This window comes from Astyanax mexicanus, chromosome 12, assembly GCF_023375975.1.
Source record: "Astyanax mexicanus isolate ESR-SI-001 chromosome 12, AstMex3_surface, whole genome shotgun sequence".
NCBI lineage: Eukaryota > Metazoa > Chordata > Actinopteri > Characiformes > Acestrorhamphidae > Astyanax > Astyanax mexicanus.
In genome coordinates, this window is record NC_064419.1 from 37,166,421 (window position 1) to 37,187,756 (window position 21,336).

Consider the following 21,336-nt stretch of genomic DNA (forward strand, 5'->3'; position numbering starts at 1 on the left):
ATTCAGCTGAAGCTGGAATAACATATTTTCACATTGGCAGAACAAAAAAAAAATGTCTAAATGTTTTTGGTTGCCCAATATTCAGTGCATTCCTAGTTTAAATGAGTACTAAATCAGATCTAAATCAGCCCATCTGATTTTTGGGTGGGAGAAGGAGTGTGGGAGTAAGAGGCTTGGGGGACAAAAATATGTGTCCTCATAAAGTCTATAAAAACCATAAGCCATAAGTTTAGGTCCCTTAGAAATGGCTTCAGATTTGAACCCAGCCTAGTCCTTTAGCTGTACTGCCCTGGCTAAGACACCATGATGCGCATAGCAGAGGCACGCCAAATTCCTCCTCTGCTAAAAACATCCCCTTCACCCATTTTGAAACACTATAGCCGCTGAGAGGGAGGCTCACGGTCTGCTATTCATAGCAACAGAAACCTCTCTTGTGTGGCAACTTCAGTGATTGCCTAGGCACCCTTTTAGATCCCTCTGGTATGTCGACACTGCAGCCCCTGAGAGCTAGAGGGCCTCGTCCATTATACTGTACGGCTTGTGGGAAAAGAAAAGGATTCGCACCAACGGGCCATCTAGAACTGCGCCCCGATCCAGCACCATCAGCCGACGCAAGCGTTCAAACACATGGCAGACTGGCGGTCAAAAATAGGACGTCTCCCCTGCACCTGCGATGACGCGAAGCGCATCCTGAAATCACCTCTCGTTAGAAACACGGCAAGCGCTGAAATGTGGCCTGCTGCCAGCATACTGCCTAACTTAGATGTCACTTTGTCGTGTTTGTACTCTGAAGGGTGTTACGTCTACCGTGCAATGCCAAAACCAAACTTTTCTAATACACTTCACATAAATAAATAAATAAATAAATAAATAAATAAGAAATAGCAAAAATCAAAACATGCTTTCATCAAAGTACTGCACTGCAGCACTGTAGTAATTTAACTGTCCAGCAAATGACAGTTTAGCCAAATAAGAACTTTCAAAGACTCAGAACAAAATAGAGTGTGTTTAGACTTGTCTGCTTTGGTTTGATTAAAATAAACCCTGATGCGATTGCTCTGCTGGGGCAGTTCGTTAAAGTACGTGTAAATGCTGCCGTTTGAACTCTGGTGAACACCAAACAATGGGACTGAGACTGCCTGGTGTAGTTCTTTTTAATCATGAACACAACACAAACCAAAAACATCTAACGGAGCCAAAAGAAGAGCATGGTGTGATGAGATGAATGTGTTATAAGTTGGGATGCACTAAATATTCGGCAAAGAATAGGCCGAAAAAAGTACAAACGAAAGCGAAAAAACATCAATTTTTATGACAGTGCAGAGTGCAACAAAGGTGAAAAAACTTTGAAAAACTGTGAAAATGGGTATCCATCCAGGCATCCCCAATTACAGGCAGCTAGAGTTGTTGCTGGGTCATTCTCCGTGCTACCTCCATTTCTGTGCTTTAACTCCTTCTGTTTGAGTCTTCTTCTATTTTAGCTAAATTAAGCCATGCAAACCACGACACTAAAACATTTTAAAACTAGTCACCACTAGAATGACTTTATTAGACAGTGGGGTAGTTGCCTCAGTAAAGTAGGGAGTTGAGATGCAGCAAAAGTAACATTACATTTCATAGCATTAGCATTCGTCATTCTTTCGTAATTAACATGTCATGCCATGAGATCTCGCGAGATTAAATCGGCACAATATTTCTCGTCAGGTGGTAAATGTGTCTTGGAAAACTTATGCACAGGTATCCAAACCAATGTTGATGACAGGTCAAAGGTCTGAAGAGAGGTTATTGGGTTAATGGTAAAACCACCTGCAGCTCTTGCATGCTGTTCTGTCCTTTACTGCATAAGATAAATCAATTTTAATTCATAATTCAGAGTAAAACTTAATTGATCTCCATTATTTGGAGATGATTGCTTACAAAATATTTTTAAATTCACCTGCAGTTTTTCCATTTCGTGAGTTTGAAATCATATATTTCAACTTTAAAGAATATATATTTTGTTGAAAACTTGTCTCGTCTATATCAAAATGACTTGACTGAATAAGCTTACTTTAATCAAGTTTTGCAAACCAGGAATAGCAGGGAGCGTGCAGGACCCACAGACACACACCCACTTTGTGCAGGCCTCTTCAGTTTTAGCTTTTGCAAGTATGTCAATATAAATGCAAAGCAAACCAGGTATAAAATGTAAAAATGCATTGTTTTCTTGTTTGAAGGAAACCCATTAATAAAGCAAAATTCCGGTTTACCTGCATTCAGATCAGTCTACAGACAAATTATGCAATATATTTTGATCGTGTTCAACAACGCTGGCACTTTCTACCCACAATTTTTGCACGCTGAACTGTGACCATACGAACAGAATGGAGGAAAAAAAGAACACGGCCTCGAATAAAGATGTGACATCATGCACGGATGCTCGCCACTGGACTGTGGTAGTAAACAGAAGGATAAAGCATGCCACAATAGGCCCAGTCCACAGGAACCGAGCCGAGAACGCCATCCAGTCTCCTTGGCAGAAGTACAGAATGCTCGCATGGAGCATCCTTTATCAAATAGAGCGAGACTCAACACAACAGACCTTCACGGTTCCTGCCTGGCACTTCTCTTCTCTTCTCTTTTTTTTGGTGTTTGTGCATTATGTGTTGACAAGGTATATTTATGCTAAGAAGGTGGCAATTAGAAACTGCCAGCCTGATTTTTCACTTTTAGCTTTGCGTGAAAGTCTTAGCTGCGTTGCTTTCCTCTGCCGGCGTGACGCGTGAGACAAGCGCAGCTGTTTTGAAAGGCTATGATCGTGGCATTTATGCACTAGTCAAAATTTGATGTTTAATTACATTCTTTATCTCTAGGTGATAATAAATGAGGCCACCGCCTTCGCCATTGAGACTCGCAACAAAGAGCTTCTCGCTCCTCAGTGGCTAAACCCAGAATAACAAATTAGAAGCGGGAGAGGCTTTCAAGTCAGACACTTTGATAGAAGTTGTGGAGGTCTGACGACAGAATTAGTTGCCGATGTTAACAAGGCAGATAAGCAGAGGAAAATAAAGACGCAGAGACCCGTAACCTAGGCGGTCTCGGTGTGAGGCTACAGAATACGCTCTGTGAAATAATTAGGTGAGGGTTCAAATTCTTCTAAATAAATAGCATAAAGTACTACATAAATTACAGCAGTTGACAAAAATGTATATCAGTAAGGTGTATACGACCCTTTGTAAAATAATACTCCAGTAAAATGAAAAGTTATCAATTTAAAGCTTCTATAAGAATTAAGGTGATTTAACATCTTGCTTGTGTGGATTTTTATTTCAGTCTTAATCAAAAAAGCTAGTGTAAAAGGTGCCAGGTGGCCTGTTTGTGTGAAAACACTTAAGAAATGGTCCAGACTATGAGACCAATTGCAAGAAGCTGAGCAGGCTATCTATCATTACCCATAAACTATAGAATAAGAAAAATAACTGGTGTTGTGCTGAAATCAGACTCTCTTTCCCCTTACCTGCACATGTGTAATGCAGCAGTATGAGCACAACAGATTACCCTCATGATTCCTGTATCTACTGTTAGATTTACTGTTAATGAAAGATTTCCAAATCTGGAACTGTAAAATACAGTACAACACACAAAATATTTTTTATATTTTATATTCTTGTATGAGTAATCAGTATTTAAGAGTGGAGTTTATGTGTAAATATTTGCTATGGCTGGTTAGCTTCAATTTGCTCTCACTTTGAGTATTTGCATATTAAAGCAATAAACTATCCAGTATAAAGTAGAAGAGTGGAAAGTCTTTCGCTCAGAAATGTAGTGGGATTGAAATAAAAAATCTCAGATGATACAGTAAGAAAGATCTCAGATACTTGAAAAAATTAGATTTGAACTGCTTTCACTGAATAATTTACCCTGTTGCCTCAACTGGCCGATGATCTGGCATCTACTACTTCAATATAACGCTCGATCTGAGAGCTAGATGCCAAATATGACTGTTGAAGTGAAAACACTTGAAGAGTCTTCAAATAGTAAAAAAAAAAAACGGCAGGAAAGAAAACCCAGACCTGTCACTGAGATAATTCTCTATCGGCCAAAACAGTTCATAGATCCTCCCCTGTTTTGTAGTCTTTCTGTGAGGACAGAGATTGATGAGGCATTATCTTGGAGGAAAGGGAAATGGGAGGGACCCTCAGAAGTTATATCAAAGAGCCTGACTCTTTAAAGGAGAACCCAGCTGTTAACTGGCCACGATAAGAGCGAGTCTGTTGAGGAACAGGGCACAATCCTTAGGGACTAGGCTGATGAAGCACCTTGCCCATCTAAGGTGAATTCTCCAAAGCCACTAGGATTTCCAATCGATAATGCACAGCTGTCCTCTGCCGCCTCCCCTGCGTCTGTTTCATTTTATGAACTTCTCTGCTGCACGCGGCTTGTTCAGATTTTCCATTCAATACATAATACTTATTGTAGCCACAAAATTGCTGTGGTGTGCAATACTCCAGCTATTCAAAATACAAGAGGGTTCAGGACGTGCAGCACGCAATTTAACCCAAACAATCAAAGTGGTTTTCAAATCGAATGTGGAAGACGTGGAAAAACTGAGCAACGCTGCGCCGAAAAAATTCTAAACATACGCAGAAGCCAAGCAATAAATTGCTCTCCTAACGTGAACACTTTTCATTAGAATGCCACCTCATGGCCTCAGTACAAATACATACCAATCAAGCATAACATTATGACCATCTCATTGTTTCTAGTCGCATTACCCATTATTTCAGCGCCACTGAACATATAGATCACTTTTGTAGTTCTGTAATTAGACTGTAGTCCTTTATTTATTTCTCAGCATACTTTATTATCTTCCTTTCTGTGGATCAGACACAGCAGTGCTGCTAAGTCTTTAAACACTGTGTCCACTCTATTAGACATCCCCACCTAGCTGCTCCAATTTGCAGATGTAAAGTCAGATTTCCCAGGATGCTGTCCACAGACTCTGGCCACAGGGCACTGTTGTTGGACAATTCTATGTGTTTAAAAACTCCAGCAGCACTGCTGGGTCTAATACGCTAATCAGAGGCGTGCAGACATAGACATCAGGTGGTGCTAAAGCACCACCAACTCTGCCCTTTATCAACCAAAGTGCCCTTATAAAACTTCGTTTTTTGTTTTTTTTTAAATATTATTATTATTAAGATTTTACTGAGGCCGGTTTGAAATGATCTTTTAAAAACCTGAGCGATTAAAAACGAGTGAAAACAGAATACCCCGAAATCAGCTCGCACACACTCGACCTCTCTCTTCCTCCGTCACGTGACCCTACGAGATTGCATGCAAGGCACACTAGATTCGCTGCAGCAGCAGTTCAGTTCAGCAAGTCTTCAGCACAGCACGCACGGCAACAGATAGGCTTCTTCTCCCCCGTGTCCCACCAGCCAGGTAACATACACATCAAGTAAAATCGTACCGTTTGCCCTCTAAGCCCAACGTGAAATCATTTCGTTGTGCAGTAAAATGTCTCATACAGCACCACACTACTAAGCATCTTTAGCCGACTGATCACCAGATAAACTAGCCGCTCTAGCCCAAATCAATGAGAGATAACGTTTTTTTTATAATGAAGTGTTCCACGTGCGCTAAAAAGTGCCCTTTTTCCCCCCTGAGCACTTGCCCCCTAAAAATGTGCACACCACTGCCGCTAATGTTCTCCAGTAGTCCTGAAGGGTCCTGGACAGTATAGTGCAAGTAGAACAATAAAAATTATGCAGGGAAAGAGATACAAGTCTGCAGTCTGTAATTATAAAATTACAAATTGCTCCTATGTGCTTAATGAGGGTAGAAACAAGAAGCTGGTCATAAAATGATGACTGGACTGTGTAAATATCCATGGGTATTTGTATACGCTCTGGAAAATCACCACCTTAAACATAGAAAAGTTTTATTCTTTAAACGCAAGTTTGCTCTGGCAAAGCAGCAACATATGGTCTGCTTCACTTAACATGGAGCCAAATCAGTGTCCTCTTTTTTCCTATCCAAATTAACACCTTGGCAGATTGCTAATTTCAACATGACTGCTTAAGATCATCCATCATCTGAACAGCTGTCACTGGAGCAAGTCTCCCCAAAAATAGGAAACTCGAAGTTTCTTGTAACGAACTTCAAAGCAATCTTCTGTTGTTTTTTTTTTTTTTTGTGAAGACATTAACCAGGTTGGTTTGATTTATGATGGAGGAGAAAGTCGACCAATTCTGTTCAATGGTTTTGAAATCTATCTTCATAAATCATCTTAATAGTTCCACGGCAGAACATAATACAGACACAGAACCTAATTCTATTAGTGTCAGGACTGCAAACTATCAAAAGCTCTGCAAAAGCTTTTGTAGGATCACAGTCTATAAAAAGAGATCATTTTATATTTTTAAGGGTTTTAAGGACCCTTAAAACAATTCGACCAAAACTTGATTGAATTAGACTCAACAGTTATCTTAACCTTAGAACATCGTTTAATGAGCGCTTATGCTCTTGCACCTCAGCTTCGTACAGACAGGCAGAAAAGACCACTATCTGCCATGTGGCAACAGTGCCCCCACTTGTACAGCTGAGGAAGATCCACTTTACACACAATCCCTGCCATTATTCTGGCTTGCTCCAGGCTTAAAGCTATCAATTCCCAACAGAGGCCTTGTAAGTGGATTTATTGTGAGGGAAAATTTTCTGTTCTTATGCTGTTAGAATAAGGGGGAAAAGCAAAAATGCATTATGACTTCCACATGCTGTGTGTAGAGTATACTGTACTGCCTCGAAACGAGAAGAAAAAACAAAAAACTAAAATGTGGTTCATTGAACCCATCAGATTTGATTAGAAGGATCTGAACTGTAAATATATCCTAACCTCCAGAAGACTCGGAACCACAGCGAGACAGGGGATTATGTTTTTTCTCTCCCCATTTTTTTGTATTTTCAGATGCTTCGTTAAGCTGCAGACTCAGATTATGCCTGGTTCTTGGCAACTGAGATAGTCATGGATAAACATGGATCTCTCGTACGCTGCAATAACACCTAGAGAGGCAAAGTCTCTCAGCCACAGCCTCTAGGGCGACTTTAACAAGCTCTTCCCCTTCCGCGGCTTCTGTTTTTCTGTGTCAAGCCGGAGAATCGAGCCCGAATTTGCATCTATTTCAAAGCCCGAGCCGATCCCGGGAGATTATGGATAAGTAAACATCTCCACGCTTGAAGGGCTTGGCGGGCTTGGAGGGTTCGTCGGGTTCGGATGGCTGCGGATGAGAGGTGCGAAAGAGTTTACCTCTGATTCGTCCTCCTCTCTGACTCCCAGGTCCAGAACTGCGTGCGGCGCCTTGAGCTTGGCTTGTGAGGATTGGCCCATTTGAAGGTTCAGCTGCCAGCCTACATGCTCCAACTAATGAAAAAATGAGTGTATAATATTACATGTCAGCTTAAAAGATTATTAAGTCAATCATTAACAATATATTTTAATATATAGATTATTTAGGGATACCTCTGAGTATTTTATGAAATCTGAAACGGTTCATTTTGATTATATTTGTGTAATTGTAAATGGATTAATTATTACTAGAATAATGACTAGATAAATGATTTGGGCCTTTTAGGACTGACACCAGCCAAGAAAATTACATATATAAATTAATATTAATAAAATAATATATTAACTTGCAACATACAGCTCTGAGAAAAAAAAAACAATGAGTTTCTTTGATTTTTACTAAATTGAAAACCTCTGGAATATAATCATAAGGAACATGGATGATCACAAGCCATCAAACCAAGCTTAACTGCTTGAATTCTTGCTCCAAGAGTGGCATAAAGTTATCCAAAAGCAGTGTGTAAGACTGGTGGAGGACAACATGCCAAGATGCATGGAACTGTAATTTAAAACCAGGGTCATTCCACAAAATATTGATTTCTGAACTTTCTGAATATGAACTTGGTTTCTTTGCATTATTTGAAGTCTGAAAGCTCTTAATCTGTTGCTGCAGTTTGTGTTTGTCATCCTCTAGTCCTTCCTCAGGACACGGGTTGCCTGATATATGTTTAAACTCCAGCAGCACTGCTGTGTCTGATCCAATCCTGACGAAACACTCACTCACAAACACATCACCACCGTGCCACAATGTCACTGCAGTGCTGAAAATGCCCTGCCACCCTAATTAGTCCTGCTCTGTGGTGGTCCTGTGGGGTCCTGACCATTGAAGAAAGATAAAGTATGCAGAGAAACAGATACAGGACTACAGTCTCTATTTACAAAACTAAAAAGTGCTCCTATATAATAAATTGAGCTGCACAGCATGATTTGTCACAATAGACCCACTCAACCACAACAGCATTCATCTGTGCTAAACTAGTGTCTATGCAAAGCATCTAACCACCCACACGCTTTCAAATCTGACAATTATTTCAATAGCTATTATAAACGGTCACGCATAGCATAAACCCAAATAGGACTAAAACCTTTAATACGGCAGCCAAGGACTGTGACAAGATAATACAGATGCTATGAGGTTTGAAATGATCTCGCCTACGAAATCCTCACAAGTCATAAGAAAGCCAAGCATTGTTAAAGGATTTCCTGGGTGGAAGATTAAAAAAAACTACTTTAATTTAGTCGTGATGACTTTAGTGTTGTCCAGACACAGATTAGTCTTTCTGTTGGGCAGTGTCAGAGTGATTCATCACGGGATATCATTTTTAGCCTTTGTTCACAATCATTGCTTCAAGCATATTGTTTCAGCAAGCTGTTACTAAAACAGCAAGAGAGCACTCAGAAAGCCTGCATTAGTGCGTCCGCTTTTAAGAGAGAGCAAAAAAATGACATTCAAAATAAAAACATGTCATGATGTAAAAATTTGTAATGACAGATAAATTTAAGAGTATAAAAAAATAAGAGGCTAAATATAAACTAATATTTGACAACATCTTCCAATATTCCATTATAGATTATACAGTCAAACCAACTGACTTTTAAATGTAACATAAATCAGGCAAATATGTTCAAATGCAAAACAGTCATACTAAACTTTTACCAGCTTTAAATAATCTGCAGGCAACAATAAAGCGTTTACATATTACATTATACTGGTAATTATTTAATTATTTGCATAATTAAATAATTATAACGGTCAATTAAGTAGGTCTTTCCATAGTTTTAATATATAGTTTTAGGTTAAAATTTTACAAGCCAACCTTTTTTATTTATAAATAAATGGATTGTATTTGCAATAACTTGTAAAACTTTTATTTTATGATCATAAATCTATATAATTACCTTTCCCTCTAAAATTGTTCCTTACTGGTTCTGAATATACAGTATAAATGCAGGAGATCTCCACATTAATGGGGAAGTGTATCAATGCTTAAATTAAATTCTTAACTAAGTAGTTTAAATGTGGATAATTTAATTCAGAATTTGATGTACAATTATACATTTTCAGTGTTGATTTTGATTATATTTAAAGCAATGGTAAAGAGAACAGGGCTTAAAACACACTTCAATAGAAAGTATAACTGTAATGTAAAATAATGTCATATCTGTTTAAACTGCAGTAATGATTAGTCTATTTTTCAAGCACTAAATTGAAATAAAGCTTTAAATAGAATGAAAGCAAAATTAAGGTACCCTTACATGAATATAAATAGCTTACCTTTTTAGGGGCAAATATTCTTTGTCTAATCTTCTCTACGACATCTGGTCCAGCTGTGGCCCAAGCCTGACAAAAGGCTTCTGCTTTATCTGGAGCAACCTGTATGTTCTCAAGCTGCTGCTTGAAGGAAGCAGGCTTAATATTGTGATACACAGCCTGTACAGGGAAAAAATAAATTAATCAATAATCAATCTATACATAAGAAACTCTTACAGACACAACAATTACACCTATATATCAGATTAGTTTGATGGCTTGTGATCATCCATCTTCCTCTTGATTATATTTCAGAGGTTTTCAATTTGGTAAAATCAAAGAAACTAATTTTTAAGTGGTCTTATTTTTCCAGAGATGTATACGATATCTACATTGCCATTCATACAGTAGCCTGTATTAAGATAACTGTGACCAATGGCAAGTATGGGTTTGAGGGCTATATATAATGCCCACAAGCTGTGGAGAAGTGGAACTGTGTTCTCTAGAGTAATGGAGCTCCATCCAATACCTCTGGGAGGAGTTGGAGTGGCGTATGTGATCCAGAACTAATCATCCCATATTACAGTACAGGATCTCACTAATGCTCTTGTGGCTAAATGCAATCAAGTCATTTTCACAGTAAGGCCTTCAAAGAAGATTACTTACTGCAGCAAAGGGAATAAACTCTTTATTAATTAACGGCCAGAGGACTGGGTCTGACCATATCTGAAAGTGCAGGGCTGGTGTGGTGCTCTCAGTCAGCGCAGTGGTGAGCGGCTACGGACAGCGGTCCCAGATGGTACGAATTATGAAGTGGCAGCATCATGCAGGATGCTCAAGGTTTCAAAAATGTGCTCTGTCTGATCTGATCAAGCCCGAACCAAAAGAAGTGCCACTGTGGCATCATTAATTTGAACGATGGTTAAAGGAAGAAGCACAATACTGTACAGCTTTTTTTGACAGTTTCTTTGATTTTGTCAAATTAAAAACCTCTGGAATATAATCAAGAGAGAGACGGATGATCACAAGCCATCAAACCAAGCTGAACTGCTTGACTTTTTGCACCAGGAGTGGCATAAAGTTATCCAAAAGCAGTGTGTAAGACTGGTGGAGGAGAATATGCCAGGATGCATGAAAACTGTAATTAAAAACCAGGGTTACTTCACCAAATACTGATTTCTGAACTCCTACAACTTTCTAAATATGAACTTGTTTTCTTTGCATTATATTTGAGGTCTGAAAGCTCTGCATCTATTTTTGTTATTTCAGCCATTTCTCATTTTCTACAAATAAATGCTCTAAATTACAATATTTTTATCTGGAATGTATGGGTTTAGAGGCGGGGCAGGAGGGAGAGCTGATTGGCTGAGCTGCAGCAGAAACAGCAGCAGTGTGCCTCTGATACCAGTGAGAACCAGATGATTGGACGTCAGCATGTGGGCGGTATTACTGATTGATTAAATATGCGAATTGTGATGTTTCCTGCAGATCAAAGAGCACAGACACATCATCCTCGCCTATAGCACAGCTGATCCTGAGAGGACGATGCAGAGGCAGAAATTACCACAATAAAAGTGTTTTTTAAAGGTTAGGTAAAGTTTATAAAAAAATTAAGCAGGACTGGTATGTTTTATTACTTCAAAGAAACACATTTCAGCTTTTTTGGAAAAAAAATGGTTTAGGGTTTAGTGGCTTTTTAGGCATATCGAAGCATAAGCATAACACTGCTTAAAGAACACTGACCTGCATGTTTAACTTCAGAGGGCATAATGAGCCCAGTTTAACTGTATGAATTGCAGTACATTTTGAAAAGGTCATTATATTTGAAAAGCATTTAAATAGTGTTTTTTCAGGTTCTGTCACTATTGATACATTTTGAGTGCAATCACATGTATTGCAATATAGCATATCATAAGGAAAGTCTTTAAATATTGCTTTATAACCTTTTTTTAAACCATATCAATCAGCCCTGAATTACAATATTACATAAGTTATTTTGAATGGGGTTTTTTTGTATTTACTTTCATTATGTCAGTGGCAGAAAATCTTAAAATATATAATTTTCCAAAAATGAATATTGTGACAGGCTTATCCATGTAGCCACAGAAGAGACCTGAGCGATAATGTACCATAAGTGCGTTTTAACACCAACCTGCTCTAATAAGAAAGAAGTAGTCTCAAGGACAAGGTGCAGGGCTTGCTTCTCCATAGCCAAAGCTGTTTGAAGTTTCTCCTCTTCATCTTCACTGAAGGATCGCTCTCCCTGCAGAGAGGAACAAAGAGAACACAAGCATTGTTTATACACAGAAACTTCCATTCACACTGTTTTACAAGAAGCTGACAGCTCTTTAACAAATTAAAGAGCAAGAAGGTAAATGTGTTACATAGTGAAGCTCATTTGTCTATGATTAAAAGCACACGTGTTTTGAGGGAGCAACATTAAAAAAAAAATGTATGTAAATATTGTCACCTTTAAGACAGTCTGAAAACTAAGCTGCAAATTTAAATTCACTGTGATGTCAGAAAAAAAAGACTGTGGTACATTAATCTTCTCTGCAAAAATACAGATTTATTTAAGAATTAAAATGTCTCTCCCTCTGTTTATTATAAATAATTCTGTCTACACAGAGATGAAACAGGTTGCCTGAGGATGTTAGCCCTGTATGTGGTGATAGTATTTCATACAAAAAGACTTTAAAACATAAAAAGAGGTTTAAAGCCAAAGATCACAAGCTTATGGATCATGTGCATTAACCTAAACAGAGCTGCATGCACAATATTGCTACAAGTCTCCGCCTGCCTGCATTGCATTTGGTGATGACAAGTGCAGAATATTAATTCAATGCATATACATTTCAGAGGAACCAGCACATTATCCTAATATGGATTTGTTTAAAAAATTATGATATCAAGTACAATACAATATAGGACACCCCTAATAGGAGGTATTTGGGATTCAGCCAGAAAAATGCATGCTTTAATGTCAACATTTTCATAAAGCTCAGTTTTGCCTGCTAAATTTAAAATGACCAAAAATCATCAGTTTTTAAAAATATCCGAATATGGCTTTGAGTGGTCAAGCGGGCTAAGCGATTATGCCATTATGATCAGGAGATCGCTGGTTCGAATCCTGTTCATGTAGCTTGCCATCAGCTACCAGAGCCCTGAGAGAGCACAATTGGCCTTGCTCTCTCTGGGTGGTAGATGGCGCTCTCTCCCCACATCACTCCAAAGGGTGATGTCGATCAGCACGAGGCATCTGTGAGCTGATGTATTAAAACCGATTAGGTGTGCTTTCCTCTGAGTGCACTGTGATGCTACCCGGGGTCAAAAAGAGGCGGTGGCTGAATTCACATGTGTTGGAGGAGGCATGTGCTAGTCTTTACCCTTCTGGTGTTGGGTCATTACTAGTGATATGGAGAGTCCTAATGAGTGGGTTGGGTAATTGTCTGTGTAAATTGGGGAGAAAATGGGAAAAGAAAATTTAATAAAATTACTAAAATAAAAAAAAAATCAGAAAATTATACTACTTTCCAAATTATGTTTACATGCAACTTCCAAGTTGGAAAGTCATATTTATTATAAGTCCAATGGCTACCGGTTGCTGCTCACATTAAATTCAAAGCTCTTATGATTACCTACAAGGTGATGACAGAACAGGCTCCCTCCCACTTGCATTCACTCTTAAAGGCTTATGTTACCTCCTGGCCACTGCGCTCCTCCAGTGAACGTCGCCTAGCTTTGCCAAACATTCACACAAAGCAATCCAGACTGTTCTCATACAGAGTTCCCCAATGGTGGAACAAACTACCCTCCACTACAAGATCAGAAGCCTCCCTCGCTATTTTTAATAAACTCCTGAAGACAGAGCTCTTCAAAGAACACTTACTCTCCTAACACCTCTAACAAACCAACAACTTCTAACTTCATTTCATCTTCTATCCTACTACTACCCCTTGGTCTCCTTAAGGCCTTGTCAACAAATGTTTTTGCCTTTCTATGTCCTCTGTCCTCTGTTGCTAATGTGCATCATTATTTGTAAATTGATTTGGATAAAAACGTCCATTAAATGTAATGAAATGTGAACACAGAGCCAGATCAGTCTACAGCAGTTCAGCTATCATTACTTTCCTAATGAGGTACACACAGTACAAGCCATCAGGGTTGTACTGTTATTTCCATCAGGTTTTTGTTATTTCCCAAAGGCTTCATATCTTGATCTCATCTTGAGCTCATATCTGGTAGAGAAAGGGTTAAAGGTCCTACTTGCTCTTAAACTTTACAATGATCTTGTGTTGGAGAATCGATGGCCATGTGAAAATCAATAGGGACTGCTTTCAGGGGAAATAAAAAAATACAAAAAAATATATACAGAAGATATGAGCTCTTTGATCTCACCTGATCCTACCTTTAGATGAAGTTTTTGAAGAATGCGGGAGAGAAGTCTGGTGAACTTATTGGCGTCAATTGCGTTGATGTGAGCTACTGCCTCTTTAATACTGCAATGAAAAATACAGTAAAATCAAAACAGTGATGGACAGTAACAAAGTAAATATAATTAGTTACTGTACTGTAAAAAAACAAAAAATGTGTATGTACTATAGCTAAATTTTACTCCTCTACATTATATATATATTAAAATATAAAACGTATGGTGTATGTGTGCAGAAAGAAACGTAACATATAAAAGCAGTACAAAACAAGCTCGCCAATCAGGGTACAGCTTACTTATTAAAGTTATCTGACCTGCTGGAAATACTGTAGCTACCAAGTGCAAGCATGCACAACAACATGAATGCAACAGTGAAAAATATTGGAACACCAGCAGATGGCATGTCTCTCCAAACAATCACTGATTGTGGAAACTTCACACTAGACTGTGTGTATCTCCACTCTTCCTCCAGACTCTGCTCCCTTGATTTACAAATGAAATGCCAAATTTATTGATATTCAGTGATGGTTTGGAGAGTCATGTCATCTGCTTGTGTTGATCCACTGTGTTAGTTAGTGCAGTGTTTTCCCTGAAAATCTTGCAGCACTTCATGCTTCCCTCTGCTGACAACTTTTATAGAAATGCAGATTTCATTTTCCAGCAGGACTTGGCACATTGCTCACACTGCCAAAATACCAATTGTTCTTATATAATATTCTAATTTTCTGAGACACTACTTTTTGGGTTTTTACTGGCTGTAAGCCATAATCATCAACAATAAAAGAAACAAACGCTTAAAATAGATCATTTTGTATGTAATACATCTACAGTTCTAGAAAAAAATAAGAGACAACTCAATGATGAGAAGACCTCTGGAATATAATCAAGAGGAAGATGGATGATCACGAGCCATCAAACCAAGCTGAACTGCTTGAATTTTTGCACCAGAAGTGGCATAAAGTTATCCAAATGCAGTGTGTAAGACTGGTGGAGGAAAACATGCCAAGAGGCATGAAAACTGTGATTAAAAACCAATGTTATTCCACCAAATATTGATTTCTGAACTCCTAAAACATTACAAATATGATCTTGTTTTCTTTGCATTTTTTGAGGTCTTAAAGCTTGGCATCTTTTTTGTTATTTCAGTCATTTCGTATTTTCTGCATATAAATGCTCTAAATTACAATATTTTTATATGGAATTTGGGAAAAATGTTGTCCGTAGTTTATAGAATAAAACATCAATTTTAATTTTACCCAAACAAAGACCTATAAACAGCAAAATGAGAGAAACTGATAAAGAAACTGAAGTGGTCTCTTTTTTTCCAGAGCTGTATATAAGAGTTTTACATTTTGAACTGAAACACTAAAATAAATTTACTTTTTAATAATATTCTATTTTTTTGAGATGCACTAGTGTATATATATATATATATATATATATATATATATATATATATATATATATATATATATAGGACCTAACGTTACTCATTCGCCACGTTGAATTGGACATGGATATGCCCTGTAACAATAAATTAAAATAAAATAGATGAATAATAAGATATCGCATGGGAAGGTATAATAACCAAAAGATGGGTTGTTGCTTAAGGACAACATACTGACATAGACGGTTAAAACATGTAGTAATTAGCTAATACTACGAAAAAATAAACGTTTTCTCAATGTTCTGTGTGGTGAGTTGATGCATGGCTGTGCTGAAGTGACTGCAGGTCTCTGTGTCTGAGAGACTGTTGGGTGTTGTACACTTATTCTCACTGTCTTGTTTTTTTAGATAGTTATATTTTTTATTATTTAATAATAATCAACTTAAGTAGCTCGCTAACCCAGCGTTACCTAAATATTACACCAAGCGACCACCAGCAGCACAGCACAGCCCCTCAGCCCGAGCACACACCGCGAGTTTCAGCTCCACAGCTCTTACCTCTGAGTCTCTTTAACGATAGCCGCCATACCGAGCAGTCAGAAATATAAATAACTACAGTTAACTAATACTACAGTGAATCTACACTTCACTAGCTATCATTATTTTACTGCTGCAAAAACACTTCCTGTGCAGCTGTCACATGACCCGTGACGTCAGAAGTTAACCCTTTAAGACCATCATGACTCTTATTTTATAAAGTCACAGGTGAGGAATATTTCAGTGTTTGTATATTTAACCTCAAATGCACTAATAAATAAATAAGGAATGTGTTTCATTCAAGAAAATATATTACAACTTTTTTTTTTAATTCCATGATCCAAGATACAAATTGGAAAAAAGCATGGCTTTCACCCTTTACATTTTGTATCCTAAATAAAGCTAGGGATGTGCATTTAAAAATAAAACATATATCATTTTGTCAATCAGAATGTGAATTAGTATCACATCTTTTTTTTTTAATGTTCCATTGTATCTAAATTCTGGCGAGACTTTGCTTCATTCTTTTTAAAGAAAACCAACATCTCTGTGAATCTGAACCTTGATGATATAATATGCTTTTTTCATACATTGACCTAAATATGGAGTACATTATTAATATTAAAATTTTTATTTTATTGAGTAAATACTACTGATGTATTTACTCACCGATGTAAATACTTGAATATTATACCTGAATATTATTGTTGGTAAATTATATACAGACTTTTTTTTGTAAGGTTTTGTAAAACCTTACAAAAATTATATATATATACAGTATACAATACCAGTATATACCAATACAATACCAAAAGTCATGTCTTTATTTAATTCATTTTCTACATTTTAGATGAATATTAAATACATGAAAACAATTAAGAGACATATATGGAATTATGTAGTATTAATTGTTTGTCCTCGACAATCCCCTGACCTAAATCCAGCTGAGACTATTGTTCAGAATCAAAAGTATAAAACATATTCTGGTTTATTTAACACTTTTTGTTTACTAAATAATCCCACGTGTTTCTGTATGGCTTTAATGTCCTCAATATTAAATTTACAATGCAAAAAATCATAAAAACAAATAAAACACATTAAATAAGGAAAGGTGTGTCCAAACTTTTGACTGATACTGTACATATACACTCTCTGTAGGAAAATATGTGATTTTACACAAATGTTCTTAATGTTTTTTAGGGAAAAATAGATTTGCAGTGGTGGAAAGCCAGTGGGTGGTAATAATCATGACCGGCAGCATCTGGCTAGACATTTGACATTTAATAAAGGAGGCTCCATACATCCCACAGGCCAGTGCAGTGGTTTTAAGTTTCCATGGGACACAGCAACAGTCATAGGCAGGATACTAATTCCTATCCCATGATTTTTGCCATATTCCATGAAAGCTAAAGAATGCTGCGCTTGTGGGATGTCAGCATATATACATACATACATAAAATAATTAAAAACAATAAAAAAAATCAATTAAATTAAAAAGTAATGTAAAAAAACAGTCAGTACAGTCAGTTTCTCAAAAAACTCTGCCCATCCCTAACAGGCCGTTTCAGCTGAAGCCATGGAATGGCTCACAAATTCTGCCAAGAAGACCTCATGGGCCTTTAAGGAGTCGAGGATGTGAGTAGATTAATTATCCATTAAGTGCTTTAGTACAGCAGTGCCGGCTCTGTGGTTAGAGCTCTGGTTTATTGATCACAGTGTTGTGAGTCTAATATCTAGGCCCTTAGCTGCCATTGTTGAGCTCTTGAGTTTAAGTGTTACATCAGAAGAGAAAAGGTCTGTTACTGTATATTTAACATAGTAAAAAAAGATACTTTATTAATATAGGAACCATACAATTTTCTGTAAGGCTATGGTGATACCATTAACCTGATTAATCTAATTATCCAATACCAGGAGTAGTACTGCATTCATGGATACCTTCGAAATCTTCTTGTGTATGTAAAATAAGTTTTTTTTTTTTCTCTATGAATATAATGTTCAATTCTCATACAGAGTTCCCCAATGGTGAAACAAACTACCTTCCACTACCAGATCAGGAGAATCTCTCGCTATCTTTAGTAAACTACTGAAGACACCTCTAACACACTTACTACTTCTAACCTCTTTTCCTTCTTCCCCTCCTTCACTCCTCTATCCTATTATTTCCTTTGACCTCCTTTAGGCCCTATCTAAAGATGTTTTTACCTTTAACTTGTATTACTTTTGTACCTCACTATTGTAAGTCGCTTTGGACAAAAGCGTCTGCCAAATGTAATGTAAAATAAACCATGTAAACGTGAGTTGGAGACACAGAGGTAGTGGGCAGAGACATAAAAGCATCATTATTAAGGCCCCCGAGGCTGAAGCATGGTTGTTAAACACAGTAATAGCATAATGAACATTGTGCATTTAGGACATTATTCAGTTTATTTGAAATGATAGATGTGCTTTGTTGTTTTTTTCACACTTATTTATTCTCACACTTTTTAACATGGCAACCAGTACATTAGGGTCCTGTGTGAGAACAGTACTGATCAGCGATGATCTGCCTCACATCAATCCAAGGGCTGATTTCTCATGGTGGAATTATGTTTTTGTTTTGCATATGATGATACAATGTTGTTAAACTTGGAAACATCTGGGAAATCTACTGGTGGCATTTTGCAAAATTAAAACTTCTGATTTTTGCTGACCCTACCCTCAGCTCAAATTTGAAAAAGGCTAAACATTGGGATGGGTAGTTTTGGAGGTGCACTGGGTGATGTATGGGTTTAGGGGTGAGGCAGGAGGATGAGCTGATTGGCTGAGCTGCAGCAGTGTGCATCTGATAGCAGTGACTCATAGATGGTTGGACCTCAGAAGTGGGGCAGTATTATTGATTGACTGATCTGCATATGATGTATGTGATGTGTCCTATAGCACGGTTGAACCTGAGAGGGCGCTGCAGAGGCAGAAATGACCACAATAAATGCATTTTTTTAAAGGTTAGGAAAGATTTATAAACATTTTAAGCAGGACTGGTATGTTTCATCACTTCAAAGGAACACATTTCAGCTATTAATGATAAACAATGCAAATACAAGGTCTGGGGCTAGGTACCACTTCAGTGAGTAATGATGTTGATCAAGTAAAAGATCTTTGAAGTGAGCTTGGAGACCTCACTGTTGAGTTTTTTGGCGTAAACTGTGTCATGATTGGCGTAAACTGTGTCATGTATATAGTCATCATAATCTGTTAGTATTAATGCAATGTAATTCTTAGGATAGACCACATTAGAAATAACCTTTGACCCTGAGCCTAATCTGAGCCTAAATCAATAGACTGTAATGTGTATTTATGTCAATAGAATATATTGATGTTTTAAAAGAATGATCTTCATCGATTCAGTCAAATGGAGGATTTAGGAGAACAGAGCACAACCTGATACAATGTTTTTGTGAAAGCAATAAAATAAAATAAAAAGGAAATGGTGGATAAAATTGCATTCAGTAAAGTCAGGATGTTGGATCCTCTCTTCCTGCACAGTCTGACATTGGTTTTGGTACCAATTGGTTCATGTTTATCCTAATGGCAATACATGGTCTACAGGGAATAGATGAGCTGTGTTTTTATTCTGTGTGCATTTGCACATCTGTGTCAACAATAGGTTCAACTTAAGCAGCTAAATCAACTTAATCAGACAATGCGCTGTCATGGTTCAGATCGTATTTCACTGGGCGCTCGTTCAGGGTGTCATGGCAAGGACGGCTGTCCCCAGCCCACTCGTTACCCACTGGGGTTCCCCAGGGTTCGGTACTGGGACCTCTTCTCTTCTCAATATACACCACCTCTCTAGGTCGGGTTATCCGCTCACATGGTTTTTCCTACCACTGCTTTGCTGACGACACTCAGCTATACCTGTCATTCTCACCAGATGATCACTCAATCTCTGCACGGATATCGTCGTGTCTCTCAGACATATCCGCATGGATGAAGGAACATCACCTCCAACTAAACCTCTCAAAGACTGAACTTCTGGTCATACCAGCAAAACCTTCTATTCAACACAACTTTGCCATAACCATCGACTCTCTCTCTCTCTCACCGACAAAGGTTGCTAGGAACCTGGGTGTCATGGTTGATGACCAGCTTCTCTTCACGCACCATGTGGCCTCAGTTGCTCGATCCTGCCGCTTTGCGCTTTACAACATTGAAAAAAATCGACCGTTTCTGACGCAACAGGCCACCCAACTCCTGGTACAAGCTGTGGTAATCTCACGCCTCGACTACTGCAATGCCGTACTAACTGGCCTCCTGGCCTGTAGAGTAAAACCACTACAGATGATTCAGAATGCAGCATCACGTTTGGTCTTCAACCAACCAAAACGGGCACATGTCACTCCGCTGCTCATTGAGCTCCACTGGCTACCGGTTGCTGCTCGTATCAAATTCAAAGCGCTTACAATCGCCTACAAGGTGATGACAGTACAGGCTCCTTCCTACCTGCACTCGCTCCTGAAGGCTTACGCTACCTCCCGGCCGCTGCGCTCCTCCAATGAACGTCGCCTCGCTTTGCCAAACACTCACACAAAGCAATCCAGACTGTTCTCATACAGAGTTCCCCAATGGTGGAACAAACTACCTTCCACTACCAGATCAGGAGAATCTCTCGCTATCTTTAAGAAACTCCTGAAGACAGAGCTCTTCAAAGAGCACTTACTCTCCTAACACCTCTAACAAACTAACTAATTCTAACCTCATCTCCTTCTTCCTCTTCTCTACTCCTCTATCCCATTATTTCCCTCTAACCTCCTTAAGGCCCTATCTATAGATGCTTTATTTTTAACTTCTATTATTTGCACTTCAATATTGTAAGTCGCTTTGGACAAAAGCGTCTGCCAAATGTAATGTAATGTAATGTAATGTAATGTAATGTAAATGCATTCATTAGAAGGATGTCCATAAATACCAGAACCTATAGTTCCTATATATATATTATGTTATACTATACTTTATATTGTGTCTGTTTATACTGTTTTGGGAGAACTGTTGCATAACATATTTAACGCAATGCAGCAATACAGTACATCAAAGTACAGCACATTCAAATGTTTTTTTTTATGTGCAGACTCACTTAAACAAACTCATCAAGGTAACATCAGTCATCAAGAACTTTACCCACAACACTAACAAATGGGCTTTGTATAATAATATTAAAACCACAAACACAAACACCAAAACACCCTGTGTGTGAGATTCATCCTTCAACAGAATCCAATTAATGTTTTTTTTTTTTTTTCTGGCCAGCAGCCCAAGATTGTGTCTCCATCTGGTGGTTAGTTTTTCAAATTCTCAGACAGACTG

The 21,336-nt window shown here is 38.0% G+C and overlaps 1 protein-coding gene across 1 annotated transcript in view; it reads right to left on the reverse strand.

Moving 5' to 3' along the window:
• commd10 (COMM domain containing 10) overlaps nucleotides 1–16,171 on the reverse strand; it is a 50,404-nt gene extending 34,233 nt beyond the window's left edge. Inside the window, exons 1-5 of the mRNA XM_007260782.4 lie at nucleotides 16,015–16,171; nucleotides 14,047–14,137; nucleotides 11,791–11,901; nucleotides 9,663–9,818; nucleotides 7,289–7,402 (exon numbers count right to left, since the gene is read on the reverse strand). Coding sequence (XP_007260844.3) covers nucleotides 7,289–7,402; nucleotides 9,663–9,818; nucleotides 11,791–11,901; nucleotides 14,047–14,137; nucleotides 16,015–16,043 — 501 coding nt within the window. The 5' untranslated portion in view covers nucleotides 16,044–16,171. The remainder of the gene's footprint in view (nucleotides 1–7,288; nucleotides 7,403–9,662; nucleotides 9,819–11,790; nucleotides 11,902–14,046; nucleotides 14,138–16,014) is intronic.
• Nucleotides 16,172–21,336: the final 5,165 nt, after the last annotated feature.